At 43.5% G+C, this 14,862-nt stretch overlaps 1 protein-coding gene across 1 annotated transcript in view; it reads right to left on the reverse strand.

Moving 5' to 3' along the window:
* LOC124803482 (bursicon-like) overlaps positions 1-10,890 on the reverse strand; it is a 44,435-nt gene extending 33,545 nt beyond the window's left edge. The window contains exon 1 of the mRNA XM_047264673.1: positions 10,885-10,890. Coding sequence (XP_047120629.1) covers positions 10,885-10,890 — 6 coding nt within the window. The remainder of the gene's footprint in view (positions 1-10,884) is intronic.
* Positions 10,891-14,862: the final 3,972 nt, after the last annotated feature.

Below are 14,862 nucleotides of genomic sequence, written 5' to 3' on the forward strand. Positions count from 1 at the left end.
CAGAGGCGCTGCGGGCGGCACGGTGCTGTTAGCAAAGGCACTGCCGCCGGCCATCTGCTGCCATCGCCCGCTAACACCTTTTACACCACTTACACCCTGTGAGCGCAATATTACCGCCATCTATAAGTGTGCATATCGGTGCCCCATGACTTTTGTTTCCTCTGTGTATAATAAACCACTGCTCTACACCTGAACGTCATCAGTTTAGATCAGATTCAGTGTTCGTTCTGTAGATCCAAAAATGAGATGATTCTCGTGGGCGCGGAAATGTCAGAAAGTGTAACACGAAAAACGTAGAATATCTGGATAGACGGTCAATATATGTGAATACACACTGGAACTGGTAATATTTGCAGATGTAATACACTGTCATAATGAAACATAGTTATGCACTTTTAATAAATTTATCGTACACAAAATACCTGTCTCGACTGTTACGACCAAGTGCTGTCAAAACTGAAAACTAACAGACTTTTTGCATAACTTGGTATAACAGTCCCCATTAAGATATTCATTTACAGAGTAGAAGGAGTTGCCTATCAAAAAGTCTTTGAAGCTCTGTTTAAACCGTACTTTATCTGAAACCAAAGTTTTAAGTCTCACTCCGTCAGACATATTACTCCCACATTGCAAGATATTCTGTGGACGTGCAGTAAGTGGCTCCAATCAATTCAGTCTGCTCTACGAGCAATTAGTGAATGGAAGAGATTTATTTACACAGCATTAGTCTAGTGAGAAGTGTAGTAACTTTCTGGTTATTCATTGCATCACCAGCATAACCACCACATGGTTACACGGCTTTACAATACAATGACGACAGATAGTAGTCCAACCCCTCTCACACCAGCACTACAAACGTCACTAACAACAACACAGCAATTAAGCACTTCTGAGTCATTCTTTATAGGAACGTATTTCACAGAAAGCTCACTTGTTGTTGTTGTGATCTACAGTCCAAAGACTCCTTTGATGCAGCTCTCCATGCTACTCCATCCTGTGCAAGCCTCTTCACCTCCGAGTACCTACTGCAACCTACATCCTTCTGAATCCACTTAATGTACTCATCTCTTGGTCTCTCTCTGAGATCTGTACCCCTCACTCTTCCCTTCAGTACTAAACTGGTTATTCCTTGATGCCTCAGAATGACCCTATCAATCGATCCCTCTTACTACTCAGGTTGTACCACAAATGTCTCTTCTTCCCAGTTGTATTCAGTACCTCCTCATTAGTACCGTGATCTAGCCATCTAATCTTCAGCATTCTTTTGTGGCACTAAATTTCAAATGCTTCTATTCTGTGTCGCCCATATTTCACTTCCGTACGTGGCTACATTCCACACAAACACTTTCAGTAAGGACTTCCTGAGACCTAAATCTGTATTCCATGTTAACTAATTTTTCTTCTTCGGAAACACTTTGCTTGCCATTGCCAGTCTACATTTCATATCCTTTCTACCTTGACCATCATCAGTTATTTTGCTCCCCAAATAGCAAAACTCATGTACTACTTTAAATGTCTCATTTCCTAATCTAATTCCCTGAGCATGGAATCTAGTCGAATGAAACTAGATTCCATTGTCCTCGTTTCGCTTTTGTTGATGTTCATTTATATCCTCCTTTCAAGACACTGTCCATTCCGTTCAACAGCTCTCCCAGGTGCTTTGCTGTCTCTGACAGAATTACAGTGTCATCACAAACCTCAAAGCTTTTACTTCTTCTCCATGGATTTTAATTACTACTCCTAACTTTTACTTTGTTTCCTTTAATGCTTGCTCAATATACAGATTGAATAACATCAGGGACAGGCTTCCATGCCGGCCGGTGCGACCGTGCTGTTCTAGGCGCTTCAGTCTGGAACCGCATGACCGCTACGGTAGCAGGTTCGAATCTTGCCTCGGGCGTGGATGTGTGTGATGTCCTTAGGTTGGTTAGGTTTATGTAGTTCTAAGTTCTAGGGGACTGATGACCACAGATGTTAAGTCCCATAGTGCTCAGAGCCATTTGAACCATTTTTTTTTAACAGGCTTCCGTGCCCCTCAACTCTTATAACTGCCATCTGGTTTCTATACAAATTGTAAACAGCTTTTCGCTTCCTGTATTTCACCCTGAATTTGAAATAGACTATTCCAGTCAACATTGTCAAGCGCTTTCTCTAAGTCTACAAATGCTATAAACGTAGGTTTGCCTTTTCTTAATCTATTTTCTAAGATAAGTCGTAGGGTCAGTATTGCCTCACGTGTTCTAACATTTGTACGGAATCCAAACTGATCTTCCCCGAGGTCGACTTTTACCACGTTTTCCTTTCATCTGTAAAGAATTTGTGTTATTATTTTGCAGCCGTGACTGGTTAAACTGGTAGTTCAGTAATTTTCACACCTGTCGACAGCCGCTTTCTTTGACATTATTATATTCTTCTTGAACTCTAAGGTAATTTCTCCTGTCTCATACATCGTGCTCATCAGATGAAAGAATTTTGTCACAGATGGCTCTGCCAAGGCTCTAATGGAATGTTGTCTACATCCGAGGCCTTGTTTCGACTTAGGTCTTTCAGTGCTCTGTCAAATTCTTCACCCAGTATCATAGCTCCTCATCTACATCTACGTCCTCTTCCATTTCCATAATACTGCTCTCAAGTACACGTCCCTTGTACAGATCTCGTATACACTCCATCCAACTTTCTGCTTTAACTTCTTTGTTTAGGACTGGTTTTCCATCTGAGCTCATGATATTCATACAGGTGGTTCTCTTTTCTCCAAAGGTCTCTTTAATTTTCGTGTAGGCAGTATCTATCTTACCCATAGTGATATATGTTTTTACATCCTTATAGTTGTCCTCTAGCCATTCCTGCTTAGCCATTTTGCACTTCCTGACTATCTCATGTTTTAAACATTTATATTCCCCTACACCTGCTTAATTTTTTTGCATTTTTATATTTTCTGCTTTCATCTATTAAGTTCAATATCTCTTGTTTTACCCAAGGATTTCTACTAGCTCTCGTCTTTTTACTTACTTGATCCTCAGCTGCCTTTACTGTTTCATCTCTCAAAGCAACTCATTACTTTCCCCTGTATTTGTCAATCGTTCCCTAATGCTCCATCTGAAACTCTTTTATACCCTCTGGTTTTTTCAGTCTATACAGGTCCCATCTCCTCATCCCTTTTGGCATTTTTTTTGTTTTAGCCTACAGTTCATAACCAATAAACTGTGATCAGTGTCCACATCGACACCTGGAAATGTCTTACAATTTAAAACTTTGCTCCGAAATCTGTGTCTTACCATTATATAATCTATCTGAAATGTTCCAGTGTCTCTCTTCCACGTATGCAACCATCTTTCATGATCCTTAAGCCAAGTGTTACCTATGACTAAAGTATGCTCTGCGCAAAATTCTAGCTGGCAGCTTCCTCTTTCATTTCCTTCCCACCACTCCATATTCACCTACTACTTTTCCTTCTCTTTATTTTTCTACTATCGGGTTCCAGTGACTATTACATATTCGTCTCCCTTAACCATCTGAATAATTCTTCTTATAGCATCGCACATTTCTTCAATGTCTTTATCATCTGCGGAGCTAGTTGGTATATATACTTGTGTTACTGTGTTGAATATGGGGTTCGTGTCTATCTTGGCTACAATAATGTGTTCACTATGCTGTTCGTAGTGGCTTATCGGTGTTTCCATTTTTTTATTACCCCTATTTGATTTTGCATTTATAACCCTGTATTCACCTGACCAGAAGTCCTGTTCATCCTGCCACCGAACTTCACTAATTCCTACTATATCTAACTTTAACCTGTCCATTTCCCTTTTTAAATTTTCAAACCTACCTGCCCGATTAAGGGATCTGACATTCCACACTCCGATCTGCAGAACGCCAGTTTTCTTTCTCCTGATAACGACGTCCTCCTGATTAGTCCACGCCTGGAGATCCGAATGGGAGACTATTTTACCTCCAGAACATTTTACCCAAGAGGATGCCATCATCATTTAACCTTTCAGTAGAACGGCATGCCCTCGGGAAATACACTCCTGGAAATTGAAATAAGAACACCGTGAATTCATTGTCCCAGGAAGGGGAAACTTTATTGACACATTCCTGGGGTCAGATACATCACATGATCACACTGACAGAACCACAGGTACATAGACACAGGCAACAGAGCATGCACAATGTCGGCACTAGTACAGTTTATATCCACCTTTCGCAGCAATGCAGGCTGCTATTCTCCCATGGAGACGATCGTAGAGATGCTGGATGTAGTCCTGTGGAACGGCTTGCCATGCCATTTCCACCTGGCGCCTCAGTTGGACCAGCGTTCGTGCTGGACGTGCAGACCGCGTGAGACGACGCTTCATCCAGTCCCAAACATGCTCAATGGGGGACAGATCCGGAGATCTTGCTGCCCAGGGTAGTTGACTTACACCTTCTAGAGCACGTTGGGTGGCACGGGATACATGCGGACGTGCATTGTCCTGTTGGAACAGCAAGTTCCCTTGCCGGTCTAGGAATGGTAGAACGATGGGTTCGATGACGGTTTGGATGTACCGTGCACTATTCAGTGTCCCCTCTACGATCACCAGTGGTGTACGGCCAGTGTAGGAGATCGCTCCCCACACCATGATGCCGGATGTTGGCCCTGTGTGCCTCGGTCGTATGCAGTCCTGATTGTGCCGCTCACCTGCACGGCGCCAAACACGCATACGACCATCATTGGCACCAAGGCAGAGGCGACTCTCATCGCTGAAGACGACACGTCTCCATTCGTCCCCCCATTCACGCCTGTCGCGACACCACTGGAGGCGGGCTGCACGATGTTGGGGCGTGAGCGGAAGACGGCCTAACGGTGTGCGGGACCGTAGCCCAGCTTCATGGAGACTGTTGCGAATGGTCCTCGCCGATACCCCAGGAGCAACAGTGTCCCTAATTTGCTGGGAAGTGGCGGTGCGGTCCCCTACGGCACTGCGTAGGATCCTACGGTCTTGGCGTGCATCCGTGCGTCGCTGCGGTCCGGTCCCAGGTCGACGGGCACGTGCACCTTCCGCCGACCACTGGCGACAACATCGATGTACTGTGGAGACCTCACGCCCCACGTGTTGAGCAATTCGGCGGTACGTCCACCCGGCCTCCCGCATGCCCACTATACGCCCTCGCTCAAAGTCCGTCAACTGCACATACGGTTCACGTCCACGCCGTCGCGGCATGCTACCAGTGTTGAAGACTGCGATGGAGCTCCGTATGCCACGGCAAACTGGCTGACACTGACGGCGGCGGTGCACAAATGCTGCGCAGCTAGCGCCATTCGACGGCCAACACCGCGGTTCCTGGTGTGTCCGCTGTGCCGTGCGTGTGATCATTGCTTGTACAGCCCTCTCGCAGTGTCCGGAGCAAGTATGGTGGGTCTGACACACCGGTGTCAATGTGTTCTTTTTTCCATTTCCAGGAGTGTATTACGACTATAATTTCCCCTTGCTTTCAGCCGCTCACAGTAGAAGCATAGTAAGGCAATTTTGGTTGATGTTACAAGGCCAGATCAGTCAATCATCCAGACTGTTGCCCCTGCAACTACTGAAAAGGCTGCTGCCCCTCTTCAGGAACCACACATTTGTCTGGCCTCTCAACAGATACCCTTCCATTGTGGTTGCACCTACAGTATGGCTATCTGTATCACTGAGGCACACAACCTTCCTCACCAATGGGAAGGGGCGTGGTTCATGGGGTGGGGGGAGGGGGTGAGGAGGGGAAAACTCACTTAACAGCTGGAAATAAGTACTCCCTTAATAAACCAAAAATAACTGAACTAGTTGAACATGAGGCCAGTTGAGTTATTGTGTCTAATCATATGAGAGAACTGGACAGGAAATGCTGGACAGGTATAGTGTGTCTCTAAACTGAAAACTGAGCAGCGCCTTCCCCCCCAGGAGAAGGAAGTTACAACTGCCACACATGATGACTGACATGAGAATAAGTTTCCCCTGTAGCAGTGTAGAACTGAGTGCAGAGATTTATGTAGAATCTGTCCATGTGCTTTTCTAAGGTTTGTATTATTAGTAACTCATATACAATGTAGTGTTGATCCACTTGTGGAAAATTAATATATACCCTCCCCCTTGCTAATTTTGCAGACCTACAAAGGACGAAAGCGCATGACCACAACCTGGCGACCTACGTTCCCTCACGCTTCTAGCCTACATCCCCACCTTTCCACCCTGTTACACGCCCCAGAACACAAATTATCTCTTAAGGATACAGAGTACTTTTCTGGCTCAGTATTATGTAAAAATCAACACCTATTTCTTTCAGGCACTCTTTATAATGTATATGTTTTACAGACTTTTTGTTGATATCAGGTAATGCAGCACACTTTCTAAACAAATTAGAAGTGTTTTGTATATTTTTGAACCTGCTTATGATTATTAAAAAATTACAAAGAAATTGATGCAATTTTTATCCAAAATGCTTACTCAAATTGAGGTACCATTTAATCCAATGTTATACATTTGAAGGAGACCAAATTTTTACCAGATGTGCGTGGCATGATGGCTCAGATATTAGACCTGTTTAATTCCACCTATTATGTATATTTCAAGGATAAAAAATATCAGATCTTACATTTTAATTTTTATAATATTTTCCTAATAAAAACGTTATTTTTTTTAATTTATTTGATTCTGCAATAAAGCTTAGGTATACTACATAAGTATGGACTATTGCAAGTTACAGAAAAAATTAGAGCAATGCTTTACAAACATTAGAAAATATTTATACCTGAATTCTGAAAAATACAACTTGTGGGAAATTGCGATTGAATATATGAGTCCAATTAAACTGTGCCTCCGAACGTTCCTGAAGCATGATCTTCTCCCTGCAGCATTTCTTCATCTTCAAGCTTCCTCTTGGAATTCCTTTTAACACTTCTTGCTTCTTTGGTACCTTGACGAGCGAATCTTTCAGCTTCATGCAACGGTTGAAACTTTCATTTGAGTGCCCCCATGAAGACATTTACTAAGCAAAACAAGGACACTCAGGTCTCTAAAAGTTGGTTTTATTTCATTCATAAGAGGCTCAGGAAGAGAATACTTATGACGGTATATTTGACCACTTTCTTTTGCTCTTTGGTAACCACACCAAGAATCTGCTTCTTTAGGGTAAAGTCCATGAACAGGGCGGACATGTGTGGACTATTTACGAAAGTAGGTAGCCCATACAGCTCTTCTCATTGCTGTAACATCATTCAGAGGTGCAGTTCGTCTAATGCCCAGTCCATAATAACTCTGAAGAAGGCCTATTTCAGTTTCTGTCAATGTGCCTCGGCCAGACAGATATTTTCCAACAGACAGCAACTTTCCTTTCATTTCTCTTCGTAGCTTCTTCAATCTAGCATCCATCCTCTTTTGCACAAGCCCACAACACTCCAGTTATGTTACCAAGATATCAACATAAACATTGAACTCATTAATTTTATTGAAAGCTTTAGAGTCTCGATCGCCTAGGTACTTCGTATATCTAACGTTATAAACAGGCACCGACCTCTGAAATATTTTTAGAGCTCCATCACACTCCATACCTCCACTGTAAGCATCATAATTCTTAGAATACTTATGTTCAATATGTCCTTCAGTGTTACCATGGCAGGTGAGGCAGTACTAAGATAAGCACTCAACATGAACAACTTTTCCAATCTCCAGAGAAGTAGCACTTACAACACCATTCAAGGAACGATGTCCTCGACGTTGCCATGTCCCATCAAGTGCAACAGCAATGTCCGTGGTTGCAATAATATTTACAGTTTCTTCTGCTGCACGTTTCATAGATGCTTTAGACACAACCATCAAGGCACCTAAAAGTATTTTTATGTACTTGCTGAACCTACTGGGAGGAGGAAGAAGATCCATCAAACCACAAAACGTTTGTGCAGACTTTTTTTCCTTTTCCTATTGCACAGATTGCATACAGTAACTTCAAATTCACATCATATGAATTATGCACAATTTTTTCGAAGTCATTTTCGAGGTAGATTTATTGCAGGATCTACACAAAACAACTAATTTCCTATTACTTTGTTGATCAGTTACTTCCAGACAGCCTCCACCATCACAGTGTTTACATTTCGCGACTTCCTTAATCAATGAAGGTAAGATGCTCACATCAATAACAATAAACCCACTACAAACAGCGTCATTGTTAACGAAAAAATTCCAATCAGCAGGAGGCGAGCCATGCGGGAGTTTCTTCCCTGAAGAACTGATGCATAGGTTACTTTCAACAGCGTGGCTTGCTTTGTTTGTGAACTGGTTACCACGGAATTTCCATTTATTGAATTTCTTGATGCGTGGCATAGTTCGTATTTATTGCACACTAAAGGATATGTACTTCCACAAATATATGTAGCACTTGGGCAACAATCTTTCAGTAACACAGGAACAAACTGCTTCAGCAAAACAAAAGTAAATACTAGCAAATATAATCATTTACAGACATTAGAAATCTGCACTGTTACCAACATATGCAATGTATCATACCTATACTCGCTGGAAACAGAAAGTTCATAGTTCTTTTCAAAATAATACTGCTTTCTGTAACAGAAATAAAGGGGGCTTGACGGCATACATGGCTGTAACTTGAAAATTTGGTATATATGTCATTTCTCATTTGAAAATGGCTCTGAGCACTATGGGACTTAATAGCTGTGGTCATCAGTCCCCTAGAACTTAGAACTACTTAAGCCTAACTAACCTAAGGACAACACACTCACATCCATGCCCGAGGCAGGATTCGAACCTGCGACGGTAGCGGTCGCACGGTTCCAGACTGAAGCGCCTAGAACCTCTCGGCCACCCCGGCCGGCTTTTCATTTGAAACCCTATAATGTATATATCAATGCAATCAGGAAAGGCTATAGAATTAAATAAAGTTATAAAAAGTATCGATTTCTCCAACATTTATAAATACCCTGTATCTTTAATATGCTTTACAATTAAAACTACTGTCGAAGCTTACACATTCGAAATTACATGTTTACAGCACGATTATGTTAGCTTCACCATCGAAATTCTGAAGTGCACTCTCCGCAAATTTCAGGTAATTCTCTGTAATCACCCAACAAACTGGATATCGTGCGTGGATTGTTGCTAGACCAGTTGAATATACACTGAAGCGCCAAAGAAACTGCTATAGGCATGCATGTTGAAACACAGATATGTAAAGAGGCACAATAAGGCGCTGTGGTCGGCAACGCCTATATAAGAAAAAAGGTTTGGCGCAGTTGTTAGATCGATTACTACTGCTACAATGGCATGTTATCAACTTTTAAGTGAGTTTGAATGTGGCGTTATAGTCGGCTCACGACCGAAGGGACACAGCATCTCCGAGGTAGCGATGAAGTGGGGATTTTCCCGTACGACCACTTCAAGAGTGTACTGTGAATATCAGGAATCCGGTAAAACATCAAATCTCTGACATCGATACGGCTGGAAAAAGATCCTGCAAGAACGGCACCAACGACGACAAAAGTGCAACCCTTCCGCAAATCGCTGCAGATTTGAGTGCTGGGCGATCAACAGGTGTCATCAGCCTGCAAACTATTCCACGGAACATTATCGATACGGGCTTTGGGAGCCGAAGGCCTACTTGTGTAATCTTGATGATAGCACGACACAAAACTTTACACCTCGCCTGGGCCCGTCAACACTGAGATTGGACTGTTGATGACTGAAAACATGTTGCCTGGGCGGACGAGTCTCGTTTCAAATTGTTTCGATCGGATGGACGAGTACGGGTATGGAGACGAAGTCATGAATCCATGGACCCTACGTGTCAGCAGGAGGAGACTGTTCAAGCTGGTGTTGACTCTGTGATCTGTGGAGCGCGTGGAGTTGGAGTGATACCGGACCCTTCAATATGTGTACATACGATTCTGACAGGTGACATGTACATAAGCATCGCGTCTGATCAGTTGCGTCCATTAATGTCCATTGTGCATTACGACGGACTCGGACAATTCCAGCAGGACACTACGACACCCCACATGTCGAGAATTGGCAGAAAATGACTCCAGAAACACTCTACTGAGTTTAAACACTTCCGCTGGCCACCAAACACCCCAGAGATGAATATTATTCAGCGTATATGGGATGCGTTGCAACGTGCTGTTCAGAAGAGATCGCCATGCCCTCGAACTCTTACGGATTTAGGGACAGCCCTGAAGGATTCCTAGTGCCAATTCCCTCCAGCACTACTTCAGACATTAGTCGCGTCCATGCCACGTCACGTTGTGGCACTTCAGCATGATTTGTCTGGGGGGGGGGGGAGGGCATACACGATATTATGCAGGCGTACCTGTTTCTTCGGCTTTTCAGTGTAATATTTGGGGAATGTGTAAGAAACTTGGTTTAGTTAACAATGATTAATGTTATTATGTTTGTGACTTTTCAAGAGGAAGACTTAAAAAAAAAGAGGGAGATGGTGCATTAAGTTGAATTATCTGAATATATTGGCATATTAGACGATGAAAAAAGCAGCAGTAAAAGTGATCATTCACAAAAAATTTAAAGATAAATGTACAAGCACAACTGTGAGGGTAAGATTTTATTTCAGCTTAACTTTTGTCTGAGTTACTTTAACATGTTTGACATTGTGAGGAACAGCAATGAATAAACGCTTCTTCTTATTTCATATTTATCCGGTAGAAATGTCAGCAAACTTGTTCTGTTGTTTCTTTTTTTTTGTGGCATAAAAATGTGGTAACTGCAACGGTTTTGTGACTTCTCTAGTACAAATACATGCTACAGACTGGTTTATCTTTTGTGAAAGACTTTGAAACTGTTCTCTCCCCTTGCCAGAGGGAGGTACTAATCACATTTTACTACGGTTTTGCAGTTCTCATACCGACATGTCGGCGGTGACAGCTGCCATCCTGTGTGCGCTGCTGACCGCGCCCGTCACATCTCGTGCCCAGACCTGGTTTCGGATGAGGTGTGTGTAACTTTTTGCCTTTTCTGAGGAGCCTACCACGTCTACTAACAGTGCCCCACATTCTTCAGCCCCTTCTTTCTGTCTGGACAATCCCAAAAAACCGTGGCAGGAGACATTCTAAATTTCAGAACGTACGTAACGCTTTTTCTCTCAGTTTGGCAGAGCTCTCCATACAGCTCTCCGGCAGTTGACAAGTGAAAGACGCAACAGCTGGCGAGCGGCCACCCAAATGCGAGCCCCCTGACACGCGACGGACCTGATCTTATGTTACAACGGCACACGACAAGGCTGCCGCGCACCAGGCCTTCCCCACTGACAGATGTACCACACAAAAAGCTGTGGCGGCGCGGGCTCACCGCCGTGTCCGTCCGAAGCCAAAGTTGTGGGGGAGAAATCCAGCCCGCACTGGCGTGCCAGTGCAAATTTAACGCACAATTACTACGTATGTATGTGGGACTGCAAGTAATTCTCGGAAGTGCAACTTGAAACACTCTTCTGGAAACGACGACGCGCAGGGAGCGGCGCAGCAGGTCAGTTTGCGGCGGTCGCGAGCCGTCCGCGTCCTCTACAGGGCCGAGGCGTGCTGCGCAGAACGGGCCCGCCGCCGTAGAGCGCAGGCGACGCGCCGCAGCAAGGGAGAGCAGAGGAAAGGTCACCTGGCCGGCGCGGTCGTGTGGGTGCGTGTGCAAAGCGATGTAGGAAGATTAATAATCTCTTAAAACCTAATAGGATAAGAAAAGTGTTGTACTTTCGTTCATTATGGAAGATTCTGAAGAGGTGTATTCCTTTCTAAATATCCACAGAATGTTCGCTTCGAGTAGACTTGGAGGCAAACGTCATCAGACGCAGGACCACGACTAGGCACACGCTGTCGAACGAAAACTGTCTATACTTTAGTCCACCGTAATCACAAAAGTATCGATACCTTACAATATCGACATTTATCTTTGATGAATGATTAGATACTCGGATAGGCTCCAATCTCTCCATGTCCGTATTTAAAATCTAATAGAATGGGAGACAGAGGAGAAGAGAGAGAGAGAGAGAGAGAAGATTTTCACACGTTTTAAACAGAATAATACAAGTGTTAAATAAAGCGGTGTGTTTATTTTTCACAGAGACAAGCTGAAAAAAAAACACACTTCGCTTGCTCTTTGTTTTCTGAGAACATCCTTGATCACTTAATATCTAAAAAACAAAGTTCGAAAAAATCGTAGTAAATGTTAGTGTTTCACACTCAAAAATACTTTGGGTTTGCCCAGAAATACTCTCGAGCCCACTGACGTATTCAACAGCACTCTACTGTGAAATACTGTGATTGATTGTGATTTCTGTCTATAAAATCGGAACATTCCAAATCGCTCTAGGAGATTCAATGATTCAAAAATATTCGAGAACATTTTCTCCCTTCCTTGATTCGCTGTAATCAATTTCCAAAATAATACTGACGTTCCGGAACATACTCGAACGTCCTGACAAATTCTAGAACATTCTGGAACATTTAAGAACTTTCTGGAAGCGTCTAGAACAGTTTGCTATATTGCAGAACATACACGAACCTTCTGAAAGATTCTGTAACATTATGGGACATTCTGAAACATTCTATAACATTTTGGAACACTCTAGAACGTTCTGCCCACTCTCGGCCTTGTCGGCCCACGATTTGCAGCTACTCTACCGACTTCTCGTGTGATGTTCACTGGCGCGACACTCCCTTTTCACGGCGATATCTTCGAACTCGGCCCCTGCAACCGAAGCCTTCTCCACGGGTGCGGAGGCGGAGGGGCGGCTTGCGGGGGTGCAGCGGCCGGCTCGCACCTGCCACGCCTACGTACCCGCACACTGACTGCCACCTGTACAAAATTAAAACCTGATACCACGACAATACAGCACCAGGGAGACAACTGAATAGTAGCCAAGTTTATCTTTTCGGTAGGCTCCTTTCTCTGCGCTAATTAAATTATTCTTTCGCATAAGCTGCTTTAGACGACAATAAAAACGAGAAAGAAGTAATACGAATCGTTGAACAAGTACATTTCAAGAGCACAGACTACTATCGAAATGCTGTCAACGTTGGCGAAGCGGCGCCAAAGCCTTCGCACACTCACTGTCTGACTGACGCGACGCGCACAAAACCCGTTCCGTTCTCGGCCTGTTCGTCCTCGTGCAGACACTTGCTGTTTCATGTGTTGCAGCTGAGTAATGTGGCCAAACATTGGATAAATAATTAAAATCTAACAAATCACTAGTACGACAGGTGCTATCTGTGTTAGCATATACGGTAAAACGCTATCCCGGAACCCGGTACGAATTGCAGTGTAGGGGCGACAAGAATTCCGCTTGTCAACATTTTCCGTAGTTGTCGACAGAATTTATGAAACTGAAATACTGTGGTAATCTACTCATTGAGAGGTATAATCCTGCGCGACGCAGTGAGGCGCGTACAAGACTCAGACACTGTGAGGCGGCTCAACTCGCGGATCTCATTTCGTTCAGTGTCAGAGAACGAGAGCATTTAGCTACTTCCAACAACCTTCAAACGTAATTTCAAAAGTCTGCGGAACTCCTCCTCGTTGACAACCACCGAAAAATGACGAAAGGAAGAAAGTTTATCAGTTACTACATTTTCACTCTTTGTGCTATAAGACTTCAGGAGCACGCACGGCGTCTCAATTTCTTACTCGTTTACTACTAACTCTACACGCAACTCTGTTTTCGGGCAGTATCCGCGAATAACACTGAATGGGCCTGCAAAATTATGTCACCGTACGACGTAGCGTTCAGGAGATATCAATTCATAAATACTGAGATGCGTGGAAACATAGCTTTTCTTAGAAGATGCTGTTTCTTTTTGTACACGAGATACCGTTGTTTAAAAATTGGAGGTTGGCGGAAGTTAACTGGTAGTTATCGAATGATGGAAAACTTGGGTCTTTAGTTTTTGTGTCCCGACGGACGGTGATGTTTCAAAGCAGCAGTCTTAAAAAAAATGGTTCAAATGGCTCTGAGCACTATGGGACTTAACAGCTGTGGTCATCAGTCCCCTAGAACTTAGAACTACTGAAACCTAACTAACCTAAGGACATCACACACATCCATGCCCGAGGCACGATTCGACCCTGCGACCATAGCAGTCGCGCGGTTCCGGACTGCGCGCCTAGAACCGCGAGACCACCGCGGCCGCGGCCGGCAGCAGTCTTCCCCCAAGTTGAGATGTTCTGCAAAGTGCAGCTGTCAGTATTACTACACCGCCAGTCGTTTGAGTCTGAGGATTTGCGACACTCCTGTCACTACGTGTGCATTACAGTTTAAATTTTAGATAACCCTTTGGGACTCTGTTAAACAATACCCAAAATTCACACGAAATATCTTGAAACATTACTTTAATTTGTTAAGTTGGTTCAGTAAATCGCCAATTAAACCTTAAGTGTGCCATCTTGCACAAGTTTACTACACACTTCGCCAACTACCGCACTGGCGGATTCGGCTTTTCCTAAAGCGTTTACGATGTAACTCTGTTTTACCCAAACGAATCGTGAGGAACTCCACACTAATCGACCTAAGCAAATTTTTACAGCTATCTTAATTACACAGATATTGCAATCAACATCTCTTTTTCAGATGAAAATACCATAATTTGTGCTGATAGTGTCGTATTTCTAAAAAGACGAATTCAGCGGCGTTCGACTCTGTAAAATTCGATTACTAGTTTCAGAATAATTACAAATTTCGAACACTAGAAGACATAAACGGACTTTTAAGGAAATTTTTACGAGTTCGTTGCTGTGTGATTTTATTTGTACTGCTGTTGATACGTAGTTTTGCAGTGCCAGTCTCTTTTTGACATTAAACTGGCGACGCGAAGTTATTATACAACACTGATTATATGAC

The sequence above is a fragment of the Schistocerca piceifrons genome, chromosome 6 (genome assembly GCF_021461385.2).
Source record: "Schistocerca piceifrons isolate TAMUIC-IGC-003096 chromosome 6, iqSchPice1.1, whole genome shotgun sequence".
Lineage (NCBI taxonomy): Eukaryota > Metazoa > Arthropoda > Insecta > Orthoptera > Acrididae > Schistocerca > Schistocerca piceifrons.